Here is a 15,607-nt window from a genome sequence, read left to right on the forward strand (position 1 = left end):
AGTTACAGACTGGCTGCAGAGAGCAAAATAAAAATAGAGTTTAGAATGAAAACACATAAGTAGAGCATGCGTAGTATTCTAGCACAGATTTTTCTTTCTAAACAAATAAACATTTTCATTGCAAAATCAGTTTCTCAACAGTGGCTTAGCAACAATATATGTGGACCTTCCTCCCATGAGCAATTTTTATGAACAACCTGCAAGCTACTTGCTAGAGGAATCTCCCTTTCAAATCCCAAGTGAATCTGCAGTCACAAAGACTGGGACCTGGGTGAAAATGTTTTTGTGCATTATTCCGACCAGGATCTTTGGTCACAATTTTTTCAACATTATACATTCATCACTTTGCCTGACAACAGCACCTGTTTGCCATTTTCCTTGTACAAAATGTCAGTCTCCATTACATCAATAAATTACAATCCCACTACTGCTCTGAGATACCTTGATCAAAGGTATTACATAAATAAACTGGAGCTTCAAGGAAAAAATATACAATGCCTCTTCCTATACAACCTTAATGCATATTCAGACACAGGATTTTATGCAAGTGACACCACTCGGTCGCAGGATCCTGCAAAAAAAAAAAAAAATGAAGAAAGTTCTCTTAAACAGAAAGTTTTTTTATCAGGCTACTATATTAGCACATCCAAAACCCAGAACTTAATATCTAAAAAACCCAGCATATGACACAGCTGGTTCACTCAAAGCCTAAGACGTTTGCTTTCCACTTTAAATTGATTAAATAGATTGAATACGTTACATTTCGCATGGATGGTTAACAGTGCTAATATTCCAGACAAAATGAAATGCTGTATGAGGAAAATTCTCACTAGGGCTACCTCCCCCTGGATATATTCCTTGCTCTCACAGTAATTTAGTATAACGGAGGCCTAACAATTTCACTGAACAGGATTACAAAAACAGCTCTTCACAGTTCATGGCACAGAAGCTCCCAGAAATATCTGTTTCTTCACTACCTTCTCCATGCAGGGAATGCACTTGAAAAACAGGCTGACACTTGCTTTGTGGGTATCATAAAACAATATAATGTTGGTTGCTTTGTTTTTATGAAGAAGGTGCTTCTTGTTTATCAAATAGCCGAGATATTAAAAGCCAGGCTTTTATTTGCATTCGTATCACTGAGAGGAGTTGCACACCTCAGAATCAGATATTGTCCAAGCACTGAAGGACAAACTACAGATAAACCCAAAAGAGAGCAAATTTTAATAAAAAATTTCCACAAGAGAAAAACCTTTAAACACCATTTCACTCCTTACTCCAATAAGCTATGTGGCACTAATTTGAAGTGATAGTGCTGTTCTTTTAATTAAAAAATGCCAGTAGGAGGTTGATGCAGTGGCTGGTGCTGGAAGCGACGTGCTTGTAGGGTGCAGCTGAAGCTTTGTCAGGAATTAAGGCACAATTTCAGCTGGGTGAAAAGGCAAAACAAAACCCCTAAATCCAAACAAACATATAGCGAGTGTTATTACAGGTGCCTGATAAAGTCATCTGGATGTTTGCCACAGAGAATGTTAAATTCTGGGGGGAAAAAGAGCCAACAAAACCCCCAAACACTCTCACTGCAGTTCATTAATCTTGGTTTACCTATAGGTGTGTGGGACTTAATTCAGGTTTGTCCCTCCCCTTCCTACCTCAGAGCTCCTCTCTCACTTTCCCAGGTTGTTCCTTCCACATATCCTGTGCACAGGGGTGGGATCTGGACCACTCTGCCAGACCATGGGAGGGTGATTTGCTCTCCCAAGCTCCTCATCTCCATGAGTCTTGAGCCCTGGTATGCTTAATGTCTCTGCCTTTATCAAATTTGACTGAAGTCAGATGAAAAGCCAAAAATTAATAAGAGGAGAAAGACAGGTGAGATCCCTCTTCAGCCTGGTAATTCTTCAGTCTGGAAAAAAAGATTAAGCTTATCCTGTAAGTTTGTCCATCAGCCTGATGGTCAAATAAGGCAGCACTTCATCCTGAAAAGTGTAGACAGCTTCCACATTCCAGGTTTCACTGCTGATTTGTGAAACACCAAGAGGCTAAAAAACTGATTAATCTACAAGAAATCCTCACAAAAATATTTGCTGGATCATTTCCCCGCCGGTCTTGCAACATCTTAATTCCAAGAGCTCAGAAGAGGCCAGCAACCACATCCAGGACATTAAAGAAGAGCTCTACATTGGCATCTGGGAGCAGGACAATCCTTAAAACCAGCAGCTGCTCCTCCTGATACAGCCTCCCTGAGGAAGGAACATCCCAGAAACAAGCAGGACATCTTGCCTTTACTTGGCATATTGAGCAGCAAAGAGAAGTCAATTTATCCAAAAGCTTCTGGTATATTTACTCACCACTCCTACAATGACTATTTCAATCACGTTTACACTACCAGCATCATCTCAAACATCACAGATAAATCTGTTTTCTTCGGCTGTTTCAAAGTCTGTTTTCTCTCTGCACACTTACAGGATTTACATCCTAAGGCAATGAGAAAAAAACCTGTTACTACTTTCCAACTGGGCTTTATTTTCTCTCCCCCCCCCATTCTATCAAAAATAGCTCTCATCTACGTTCTGGTTCAATTTGGAAGTAGCACATGCAGACTTGATAAGCATCCTGGAAAGGAAATGCCTTGAATTGCAGACTACTTACAACACATTTTCCCAAGCAACTTTCTATAAATCTCATTTGATGGCTGGTTTGCTAATTTCTATTGAAGTTTATCAGAATATTATTTGTAACAAGTCAAATTACTTCTGTGATTGCACAAATAAAAAAAAAATTATAAAACAAATGACTGCGCCTCAAAGTCCAAGCCAAGCTGCTGGGTTATACTGAAGAGTTATTTATCCTGTTACCAGACAGACCTGGAACTCCAAGGAGGTATTTAATTTTAAACTAAAGAACACAACAACAGAAAAGCACCTATTTACATGTTTCTTCTGTTTGCCAAAATCTCCTTCTAGGGCTGGTGACAGCACAACTATTGGAGCTGATTCCATTACCCTCAGCAGATCCAGGGGTTGCACGCCAGTGTTGGGCTGCCCGGCTGTCTCACATAGAGCTCGATAAATGAGCACAGACACAGTAATTAATACGTCTTGAAAGAAGTCTATTAACATTAAACTCCCTAAAATTCTTGGAAAGAAGGAATAAAAGATGTAGGTGTTCTCATTATGGCACATGAGCTGTACACACAGCATACTATTTTTAGTTAATTATTGCCCAATATGCAAAAGTCACTCTTAAAAAGAGCCAGACACTTATTCTTACACCCTGGGCTTTTCCAGAGGCGAATTTAATGTCGGATTATTGAATGAATGAAGGGATCTCTGGGAAAAGATGCAGAGAGTGGTTACATCATGGAACTTGGTTATATCACACAATTACCAAGTTGTATAAAGTCATTAAAGCCTGAGTTCAGCACTGAAGCCCTTCTCCACCTCCAGAACATTCAGAGGCTGATGGACCATGCTGAGTTTCACAGCTGAACCATTTTCTGGCATCTTCTGGCTTCCCTAACTTCACTTCTACCTTTTAACCTCATCTCACCTTATTTCACCACTCATCCGTGCAGGGGGGACCTCGGCAGAAGTACTTTGACTCAAAAACAATTTCTGGGCTGGGTTAAATGCATCAGCCGATCGCAGCATAAAAACATTTTACGTAAGGGATAGCTGGGAGATGATAAATTAGATACACAGCAATTCCCTGCCAATTCCAAAAGCCACAACATTTCAGGCATTATTCTTTTTTTTCACTAAGCCATTTCTGCTCTCTCTGATCTGCTCAGTAGGGTATTTACAGACACATGAGATATGAACATACCCACTGCAGTACTTAATGTAGCCATTGCCTGTCTGCAGATGTTTTTAAGAAAGAGATATGAGAGACACTGCTCGGAATTCCTTGGAATATAAAGCACTGAAGTAAGTATCACTTCAAGAACCCAGAAAATTCACCCAATTTCTCTTTCAAAGGCTGACATCAGACCTTTAGCTTATGCTCACCCACTCAACAGCAAACCCAAAGTTTACCAAATGTAATGGATTCTCTTCCTTTAACATTAAAGGAGCAACAATGAGGTATCTGCTAATTAGACTTACACTTGTAAAATATGATATTTTAATTCTGAGTTAAAGTGAAGTTCCCATATGCTTATAAAAATGTCTGCACATGGGAAAGGAACCAAAACACATCAGCTGCAAGGACAAAGAACAAGGATTCCCTGGGAAATGCATCAATCACTGCAAGTCTGAATCAAACTGAAATTCTTCATTTTCTAAATTCTATACTTTTGTAGACAAAAAAAAAAGTGTTAAAGCAACAGTACAATCCATATATAGTTAATTTTCAGTCTGGAGTTTTGGTTTTTTTTTTCCTTTTGCTCTTCAGGAAAACAGAGCACATGTATTTCTAAAGACATTTCCTTTCCAATAAACTTTTCAGGTCATACACCTCATTTACTAAAGAATGTGAAAACACTGACCACAGGGATTGAATTTTCTGCTGCAATGTCCATTTGGCTTTGGGGGTGCAACACAGACCAAATCTGGCATGTGAAGAAGAAAGGTCAGGGCCATGAAAAAAGAAAGGCTGGACTGATGTGAAGAGTTGCCAAAATAAATAAATTATTTTCCAGTATAAGTAAGAATGGCAACTATCTTCAGTGTTTTAACCTTTATTTTGAGGAGAAAAATACAATATTGTCCTCGAAACATCAGGGAGATAAATCAGAAGCCTAGAATTTAACACATACAAATTTAATTTGCTATTTTGTGATGTAAACAAGATACGGAAACTTTAAATTGATAAATATATAACCATTTTATTTTAGTCTAATTATTAGCAGAAATTGGCAGCTATTTAAAGAAGACAAAACTGTAAACATATTAAAAGGTCAACAAAAATGCCATTTTTCTAATCCACTTATCCAAAAATGCCATTTTGCTCCAAATAATGAAATGTATCTACAAAGATCTCATCAACTTGAGGAAAAAAGATTGAAGCCTATCAAAAATATTTCTTTTCCTGCTACTGGTTACCTATGAAAGCAAAAACTCCTGCAAGAGAAGGATAATAGCAGGTTACCTATGAAAGAAAAAGAAGCAAATTTTATTTTCTTCAGCAGACCTTCTTGATAACGAGCTGGGAAAGAAATATCCACCATTCAAAAAAACCAACCACGGGTAAAACTGAACATTAGTGAGGACATTCAGGGACACTCAGCAGTCCTGGAGTACAACAGGCAGTGTAGTGGTCAATAATCCTTGAAGTCGATAGCGTGGTTTAACACTGCCCTTCGTTCCTAAACTGCTGTACAGCCTCAGGAATCAGGACCCCAAGTGTAAAATGGAAAGCTGGTACAAAGTCCAATTCCATGGGATTTTCCATCGTTTCTTACGGTTTAGGATTATGAGCTTAACCCATTTGAACTGCTCCATCACACAACGGCCAAGGCACAGGGCCGCTGCTCACCAGAGCTGCTGCTGAGCTAAGGACAACTCCCTCCAGCTGTGGCGAGGTGAGCACAGCTGGAACTGCTGCCTGCAGCACGGCAAGATCACTGAAGGGATTGTGCACTATTTTTCCATTACTCCCAAACAATAATGGATTGTTTTACCCACAAACAGATGAACAAACCTTCCATTCAAATACTTTCTGTTAAATTGTATTAGTATGCAGAATAGTGCCCATATCCTCCAAAAAAAACCCAGGGAAGAGGATTTTTCTGGGGGAGGGGAAGACGAGTAAAGCAGGCTCTGCCAGCTTTATCTATCTATGCTGGGAATTGGGTAGCCTTGGGGATTTTTGCCTGCTGTGCTTAGTGTCCTTGACAACAAGCCAGTTTGAATTTTGGCCTTTAACTTGACAAAAATGACTTACTGAAGAGGAAGGCATCAAGCTATTACAGCCCTGTGGAGAGATTCTTTCTGAAACAGCATGGATGCTTACTCTGCCAATTCAACTAGAGCATCATCAGATTTATCATCCTACACCCCAAATTCACCATGTAGTTGCCAGTTCATAAGAGAGTATGACAAAGTTTCATCATTTCTGCTATGTTCTCCAATTATATTTTATGACTTTCCCAGACATGGAAAACTGTAAAATATCCCCAAGGATCCCCTCTCATAAATTACTGAATTTCCCCTTAAACACGTGTGGAACAAAGTTTAAAAACATGCAGCATCTTAATGCTAATTGACCTACTGCCTCACTTAGCAAACACACATGCAGCTTTCTTCTTTTATTACATTAATACTTATATAAATAAATTGATATATACACACTTGCTGCATGGCTTAAGAAATCACTAATGTCTCTTCTGATTTTCTCTCCCAAAAACTCCCAAGAAATGACACACACACACCTGAGCTTCTCAATGTTCAGCCCTTTAGTCTAAATCCTAGAGCTAGACTTACACAGGGAAGCTGAGTTTGCACAGAAGCAGCTGAAGTGCGAGCACAGGTTTTCTTCCACCAGCTTTCTCACGGCAGGTGACAAATTTTTGGCAATGAGGGTCAGCAGACCAGGAAAGAGATAACATCTTGAGTTACTGCAGCAGTATTGCAGGAACTCATTTGTAAGCACCTGAAACATCACAATGTCAGAGCAGCAGCCTCCTCACCACCAGCCATAGCACAAGTGCTCCATGTCAGCTACCCGCAGGCTTAACTGCAAGCTTGCCAACAGACGTGGTAGAGAATGTCAGATGATATCCAGGTGAAAAAAAAGCTGAAGTGGCTCAACTGTAGTGTTGTCCTCACAAAAGTACCTTGGGATGGTAAAGCATCAAGGACCACAGTAAAATCTCAGTGAAGACACTCCCTAAAAGCTGAGCAGATCCACAACACAATGGTTATCAACCTTGAGACTCAAGATCACATTAACTCCTCTCTGCTCTGACAGCTGTCAGTACAGGAAAGGACAAACCATTTGCAGTAACAGTTTATTTTGCTCTGGAAGAATAAATCAGCATCTGCTTCCATGAAAAACATGAAAAATATCAAAGCTTTCAGTAATATTCCAGGCTTTAGTCCTTCTCATAGTAATGCTATTTGACTATTTTGACTATTTCCAGAGGAATAATAATAAAGAAACATAACAACAACAAAAAAGATTCCATTCTGAACTTAGAGGAAAAGATGGCAGATGGAACATCTCTTTCAGCCTTTTTGATTTTGCTCCTCACTCAAGTCTTACATGAATTGCTGTGCTGGGTACATACCTAAACTTCACACCCAACCAACTGATTTATCCACATCTTATCCAAACCATTCTGCTCTATCCTGCTGCCTCCACCAAGACAGCCCAAACCAACATGGCAGTGAGTAGTTGACTCAAGAACCATAAATAGCAGCAAGTAATCCAAACAGATTAATCCAGCTCTAAGCATGGCAACTGGACTGGCTTCAAGGTGGGCAGCAATCCAGGTAAACCTCCAAAACCCACACACATGGATGGTATTTCCATGATGTACTTCTCTATTCTGTGACCCCTCAACCAAACCTCCAGCCAGCTCAGGAACAACTGAGGGGGCTGGCAGATCTTTATTTACAGTGGCAATTTTAGCAGCCTTAGAACTGCTGTCAGTAAAGTTCCTCTACCCAGCACAGAGAAAATCGTGGTATAAGAGCAACCCCCTCACTGAGAAATTCAACACTGCTTGTATTTCCCTGGTGATGATTAATTTTGAAATACAAACAGAAAGGATGATGCTACAAAATCTTAGAAATGTGATAAAGCTGTTTCAAGAAATGGATAAGAAAACTCTTCTTAGACTGGTGGGCAGTATGCAACAAAAAAGAAATCATGAACTGCACAACCACATCCCAAATCACATTTCTTTATATGAAGACATTCAATTTGACAAAAGAAAGTTTCAAGTCAGGAATAAAGTAGTTATTGTTTTTACTTTCCCCGCCTGAGGGGAATATTCAAACAAACTCCTTTTGGTGATTTAATTTACTTCCACCAGGACAATGGTGCTGGCACAGCTTTGACTTACTGGGAGAAGCAAAAAAGGAGACTTGCTCCTCATAGCCTGCACAGAGGAAAAGGCTGCTCTTTGGATTCCCGCTCTGGCAGCCCAAAAATGTCAGCTGGCCAACTGCAAAGGCTGTGCTCTCCACTTCCTCCCGTGAAAGCAAGATTTTATTTTCTTTAATGTTCCCAGAGTTACATGCCCTGAGCCTCTTTGCCATTGCCATCCACAGGGCTCTGAACAGCCACGAATTTACCTTCATGAAAACACTGCTGCTTCCCAAGGCAAATGGGGAAGGGAGGCAGAGGGAGATTAAGTGCCTCGCTCAGCATCACACAGGAAATCTGCGGCCAAGCTCCGCACCGAGCTCCAGCCCCGCGCTCCAATCACAGCCGGGGCCCTGCTCCCAGCAGACGTGGGGAAGAGAAAATCCTTACGAGAAGAAAATAATGAGACATGGGTTTCAACACACTCCCAGATTACCACACTAAATAAATTTGGAGCTACCTAACTGCTGCTTCCCCCAACCATGTCCCCCATGGCACAAACCTGGCTCAATATCAAATACCAGCTGCCAGGGAGGCTGGGATGGGCAGCCAGATCTTCCTGCCTTCCTGCCCCAGTGCTCTTCACCTGGAACCGATGGTCCTGATGCCCAACCATCAAACTACAGCCAGTCCATGATGTAATTACCATGTCTGATTGAGAGATGCTTACACAGATATTCATTGTTCCTGAACAGAGGACAGGGAAGTGTCCAGGTCACCAATATTAGTGTTGCTATTGATCAGTCAGTTAGCTCTGCTGCATTGATCGATACATTAGCCATGAAAGAGAAACAAAACATCATGACATTTGGGACACCTTTGAGCCTTTGCAACAATCCTAAGTGAACATTGCTCTAATGACAACATAATGTTTTATCTTCTACTTGAAGTCACTGTATTCTTTTATGGATTCCTTAAATTACAAGTGCAGAAAGTCCCAAAGCCACCCAGCTACCAACTGGCCAGGTTTCATGGCTGGGGCTTCCCTGAACTGGCTGACTACACTGAGCTGGAAGTGTGTGCAGGGTACTCGTCTGTGTCACTGCTTCCCGCTTCCCCTTTCTTTGCAACTGCTAAGCACAACCACCTTCCTTATCAAAATTTGTCACCTACAAACCCCCCTCTGGCTCCTTTCTCACCTCACAGCAACCACCTGCTTCATCATTGTCTTCCTCAGTCCTCCCCAATGCTTCTGACATTGCACTTTCTTAGCCCTCACACCTGAGAGGATTCTCACCTACACCCGCCTTCCAAATCTGCCACCACGAGCAGCAAACCTTCCCAGGCCAGGTTTCCAAGGAGGAACTGTGGACTCTGAACCACTGTGAAGTGAGGTGCTTGGATCCTCCTGTTACACCAACTCCAGCTTCTCTGTTAAAGAAACTGTTTTGCCATCAGTCCTCAACACGGCCATCGGACTGTGTATGTGAGATCCTCCCCCCTCCTGCTCCATCTAGGAAGTGATGCATAAAGTTGAACTTTCCCCAGTTCCACAATGGCCCCAGAAGCCAGCCAGCTTTTAACACCTCAGCTGAGACCCCGCTGAAAAAGCCAGAACCAATGAAACCAGAACTAAACTTGCAGCTTTTTTGTTAAAGTTCCATGTTTAGTCCATTTCTTCACAGCCTTTCCAGTTCCATCCTCAACCTTTGCCCACAAGCTACCCAGACCAGGGTGTCTCTCATACCCAGCACAATGAGACTGCAGCTTTCACCAGTGCTTGTGGGTGATATCAGAGTGAGCAAGATGTGTGCAAGCCTTGGAGATGATGAACCCTTTGGAACTTCCCCAGTGAGCAGCAGCAAACAAAGGTTTCAGAGAAGCACAAGGATAAAATGGAACGTGTTCTGTGAAGCTCCCTGCCCTGTGGATCGTGTTCCTCCTTGACCCAGTAGACCCCGAGCATACTTGGCAAGAACATGCACTCACAGGATCACTTTATTTTTCCATCCTTGCGTTGGCAATTCCACCACTGCTGTGCTGCCCTGATGACAGCACAGATAGGAAGAGACCACAGATTTAACAGGAAGTTTTCTCTTACTTTGCCTAAAACTGTTCCAAGGGACAAGGCCAGAGTATCTCTGGCTCTTGCATCACCAGCTGGGGTAAAGGTTTTAGTGGAAACAAGAGGAGAAGCTGAGATATGACAGGAGATTAGCATATTTGAGATCCACAGGCCACAAAGTCATTTTAACCTGTCATGCAACTCATTGTTATGTTGATGTTTTTAGTATTTCTGCACAGGGTACATTATTTGCCATTTTACTTCACTGCAATTTGCATCAGGCGAGGACTGACATCATTCTGGATAAGCTGGGAGATCACTTCTGGTAATCATCAGAGGATTGAGAACTTTTGGATATATTCACATAAATAACCCCAACACTCTGCTAACATAAATACCTTTACAACAGATGAGGAAAAAATTCTGTCTTTAAAAAAATCACAGGATATTCAAACACTGTTCCCTTGCCATTCACCCAGTGAGGCTCACAAACATCCTAAGTGGTATTTACACTGCTATTTTCAGTACTGCAAAACTTCAGTGGTGCCTAATCACAGGAAACACAATGCAAGTAGTAAATCATAACAAACGAGGTCCTCTGTCTTGATTTAAATGTGCTTAAATCTCCCAATAGCCAGGGAGATGAGAAAACAACAGCCAGGCTGGCTGCAGCTATTTGAAACAGGTAAGTCAGCACCCCAGTCCCAGCCAAGCCAAGAACTCAGCATTGCTCAACGATTCCAGAGCTAAACCTCTCCCAGAGCAATTTATTTGTTGATTAAATACAGCAATTTTTGTCACATCACCCAGGTTTCCTGCTTGTAAAAACAGAAGATGTGTTTGAGCAAGCAGGAGATTTCTTCAATACAGTTAAAAAATGGGGAGTAATAAAAAATAAATCTACCAAGTCGCTCAATAAGCTGAAACTTCAGTCTGTTCCAGGAAATGTTCTCAGCTCAGAGAGAAGACTAGTGTATGCTCAAAGTAAAAAAGCATTTTGTTGCAGCATTCAGCCTTTAAAATTAAACCCAACAGCTTCTCTCTGTTATTTAAGTGATCTCCTCCAGCTCAGAAGGGCTATGACCATGGCCTAAGTTACTTAACTCACATTTTTATTGACTGACTTGCATAAAAATAAGCCACATTAAGGACTGAGCTGACATTTGGTATACATCACCACAAAACTCATTTCAGATCAAACATCATTCATACAACCTAAAAATATTTCCAGCCTTCTCTCATCCAAGAAAAGGATTTTCAGATTTACATTATCTTCACAAACTTTGGTCTTCTGAAGCACAAGCAGTGCAGAATCAAAGGATTAAAAGAACACCAGGCTTTTTATTTTTTGATGATCTGCCTCTGAGTGTGTTATGTGCCAGGAGCAAGTTAACCTGTAACTGCAGTTCCACCAGCACCGTTTTCTCATTATTTGCCAATGTTTTATGCACCCACACAAAGAAGATCCCTCTCCAGGGTTCAATTCCGGTCACCCAGAGCAGCACTGTGGCTTCTCCAGCCCAAGTGACCTCCAAGCATCCACTTGTTGCCTTTGAAAGACTGGATTGGACCTTATTTTTAAATAATTCACACAGCAGTCTCAATACAAACAGGAACTGTGTCTCTTCTCATTAAAGAAGCAGACTCGGCATCGACCGGAGCAGTTTCCAAAAGACTTAATCCAGATCTTTCAGGGTCCAACATAAATTGGTTTATCCATCCATGAACCCTCCAGAGGCCTCGCACGGAGGCAGGACAGACACAGCTCTGGCTGTCACCTCCTGCACCGGGCAGGAACTTCCAAAGTTGAATGCCACAATGTGGCATGTGAGAACAAGTTGAGAGGAAGGAGGGAAAATTAAAAAAAAACACGCTAAAAAAACCCCAAACCAGCTAAAAGCAACTAAATGGGTATTTTCTCATTAGCAACTGAGTTATCCTCCTCGGCACACAGGAGATTGGGGGGATTGTTAATTAAAGTGAAGTAAGGCAAATTATGAAAGGCTTTGCTGAAAGCCAGTCTGTGGGAGAGGTGGCCCTGGGAATCTTTCTGGGAAAGGTGGAGAGGAGACCCCATGAAGGGGTAGGGTGGTCTGCAGGGGTGGAATGGGGGGCACAGGGATACCCCCATGGGAGAAGGAACAGGGGAAACCCTGGGAAAGGGCTGGCAAGAGGAAAAGGTGTCCCAGGGATGCCCACAGACAGAGAAGGTGCAGAAGAGACCCCAGGAAGGGGCTGGGAGGGGGGCAGGGTGTCACAGGGACCCTCCCCATACACTGGGAGGGTGCAGAAGAGACCCCACAAATGGGCAGAATGCAGGGGAGAGTTATCAACAGGGACCCCCCCACTGGGAAGAGTGAAGAAGAGACCTTATTTAGGGTCAGGGTGCTGTGGGGGGTGGTGAGTGTCATCTTCCATGGGGAAAGGAGCAGGAGAGAACCCAGGAAGGAGAAGCGTGCCCTGAGCTGCTGGAAAACGAGGGGGAGACAGTGACAAACCCCCGCCCTCCTCAAATTTATGTCACCCCAAGGGGGCTCAAGCATCCCACGCCGGAGGGGCGGGAAAAATATAAATAAACAAAAGCGCAAAAAGGCTCCGTCGGGCCACAGAGGTAGAAGCGGAACAGAAAAACGGCGGATAAAAGTTAAACAACGCTGGGAGCTCGGGCCCGGCCGCCCCTCCCCTCACTGCCAGGCCGGGGAGGGGAGGGGACCCCGGGCCCAGCCGTGGATGTGCGGCCACACACACACGGTGCCGCCGCCGCCCCGTTACCTGTGAGGCGGATCTTGATACTGGATCCGTTCCGGCGGGTACCGGGATTCGACATCGCGCCTGGAGGAGGAGGATGAGAAGGAGAAGGAGGAGGCGGCGGCGGCGCCGAGCTCAACCGGCGGCCCCGTGCAGCCCTGCCCTGCGGGCCCGCCCGCTCCTCACGATGCCGGGGATGCCTGGGCCCGCGCTCCGGCGGCCGCCGCAGGCTCAGCGCCCTCAGCGCCCTCAGCCGCCGCCTCAGCCGCCGCCGCCGCCGATCCCGCCCGGCCCGGCCCGGCCGCGGAGAACGGTGGCCACGCCCCCGCCACGCCCCCGCGCACGGCGGAGGGCGGTGACGTCAGCGCGCAGAGCGGCGCGGCCGCGTTCGGACGCCATGAAGAGAAGGTCGGAGCAGAGAAGGTCGGGGCGTGGCGCATGCGCGGGAGGGAGCGGGGGGGAGCGCCCCCTGGTGGGGGTGGGGATAGGGGGAATTGGGGCGGGATATGGGAATGGGGGAATAGAGGGGGAATTGGGGAATAGGGGGGGAATGGGGGCGGGATATGGGAACGGGGGAATAGAGGGGGAATTGGGGAATAGAGGGGGAATTGGGGCGGGATATGGGAACGGGGGAATAGAGGGGGAATTGGGGAATAGAGGGGGAATTGGGGCGGGATATGGGAACGGGGGAATAGAGGGGGAACTGGGGTGTGATGGGGGCAGTGGGGAAATAGGAGTAAATAGTGGGGAATAAAGCAGAATAGGAGTGGGATTTGGGAAATAAGGGGCAATGGGGATGCCTGGGGAGTGGCAGAGGGGGGAATAGAGGAGGAATGGGGGGGAATAGGGGTTCCTAGGGCTGGCTTGAGATGAAAAGGGGCAAACAGGGGTGCCTGGGGGTGAATAGGTGATCTCAGGGGCGAGATGCAGGGTAGCATGAGGGTAGCAGGGTGGTGCCTGGGGTCGGCATGGGGCTGAATAGGGGCTCTCTGGTGCCTCATCCCAACCCACTGAGAGAAGGGGATGCCCCCACTGCCCCAGAGCTAAAATTGCCGTGGTGGCTGCTGCCTGTGCCTGTGCCAGGAGAGCTGGAGCTGGCAGGGGCAAGCAGCTGCCTGCAGGTCACTCACACACCCACACAGCAGCCTTGGTGATCCTGCAGGCACTGGGCCCAGCTCTCCAGCTGCCAGGGGAGAGACAGTAGGCACATCCCAACACTCTTTTTAAGAGGGGCACAATGTCCTGTCCCCTACCTTCAGGACAATATTTTATTCTAAGTTACAGACACAAGGATGGAAAGGAGCAGCTCTGGGTCCCTGGCTCTGTGTAACACCACCGAGCACAGGTTCATGTCCAGCACATGCAGGAAGAAGAATCCAAGAGATTTCCCATTTCTCTTTCTATCCTGCCTTTTTTTTTTTTTAATCAGAGCATCAGCAAAGAACAGATGTAAGGTATAGCCCTGCCTGGCCATGGGAAAAGCCAAGTGGGATGGTCCACACAGGACCACAATCCAAAGTCAGGGGAGCCACACAGGCCCCAGCTCTGTGTGTCTGTTGGCACAGAGAAAACACCTTCCCCATATTCACTTTACTCAGGGAACTGTGACCAGTGCCAGGTGCTCCATCAGCCCTGGCAGCACCAGCCCTGCTTTAGGTGCATGTCCAAGCAGTGCTGTATCATGTTTTTAAGTCCACAGTTCTGGATGTAAGAAGCACTTTGCATTTTCATCAGATCCCAGTATTTGACTATTAAGTAAGTGATACTCAACCCTGCTACCCATAGCTGGGGCTGCACAGCTCCTCCCAGAGAACACATTTACTACCAACTCCCTTTTCTCTGGGTGGCCTGCAGGAGAAATGCATAAATCCTCTAATGAGCAGATCCAGGGCAGAAGAAGAGCCTATTTCCTGAAAAGATTTTCCCTCCAGATTAAGCTGCCTGTCATATCCATGCCTGCCTCCAACTACACCTGAGGAAGTAGAGGCCTGAGCCCACACAGGGTCATTTTGACAAGCCAAACCCCCCCCACAGCAGGGAGGGAAAGCTGCTCCCTCATTCTGTCCTTAAGCAAAGCTTTTGAGATGCTTCAAGCCCTGGGGAACAAAGGATTGGGAGCCATCAACACTGCAAGGATGGAGCAGTGTCCAGCAGCTTGTTGAGAACCCACAGCACAAAATCTTTGTGTCATAGGCTCAACTCCATCCTCACCCTTCTGCTGGAGATCACACATTGAGGGCTTGGAGAGAAGGAGAACAAGAGCCAGGGCCATACCATGGAAACCTGAAATACAGGTCCTTGGAATTAAAGGGCAGAGCCAGATCGATGGGCTCCAGGCTGATGGATGGCAACAGAGAAGCTGCAGCAGAGGTGAATCATTGCTCCTGCACTGCCTCCAACAACTTTCCTTCCAAAGGACCAGCATTTACTCAGCAGCTCCCACATCCACACTCCAGTGCTTCCAGGTGAAGTAATACACAGCAAGGACCCTGACCCACCTGCCCCTGGCTCTGCTGCAAGCACCTCCTTTCCCACAGCTGTGATGGTGCCTGCAGAAGTGTCAAACACTTCTCAAACAGTTTTTCAAAGCTACTTCAGCTACTCCAAGTAGTCAAGCCTAGAAGTTTCAGCACAAGGATTTGGTGGCAAGATGCTGCTCTCTTGCAGTTTCATGTACTTAGAAGAAATATTCCACCTGGAAAACATGTCCAGGGGCTCCAACACACTCCTGCAAGGCCTTAAGATGTTATTGGAAAAAAACAAGCCATGTCATTTGCAACAGCAGCTTAAAGGAAGAGGAAAATAATTAGAGGCAAGAAG

At 45.0% G+C, this 15,607-nt stretch overlaps 1 protein-coding gene across 4 annotated transcripts in view; it reads right to left on the reverse strand.

The window, feature by feature from the left end:
- SMURF1 (SMAD specific E3 ubiquitin protein ligase 1) overlaps window positions 1-12,996 on the reverse strand; it is a 45,315-nt gene extending 32,319 nt beyond the window's left edge. For all 4 annotated transcript variants that reach the window (XM_005523194.3, XM_014252762.2, XM_014252761.2 and 1 more), the window contains exon 1: window positions 12,812-12,996. In XM_005523194.3, the coding sequence (XP_005523251.1) occupies window positions 12,812-12,866 (55 nt within the window). In that variant the 5' untranslated portion in view covers window positions 12,867-12,996. The remainder of the gene's footprint in view (window positions 1-12,811) is intronic.
- Between the last annotated feature and the right edge of the window lie 2,611 nt (window positions 12,997-15,607).

Source organism: Pseudopodoces humilis, chromosome 18 (assembly GCF_049639895.1).
Source record: "Pseudopodoces humilis isolate 2021_Gansu_Grassland_sample_001 chromosome 18, ASM4963989v1, whole genome shotgun sequence".
Taxonomy (NCBI): Eukaryota; Metazoa; Chordata; class Aves; order Passeriformes; family Paridae; genus Pseudopodoces; species Pseudopodoces humilis.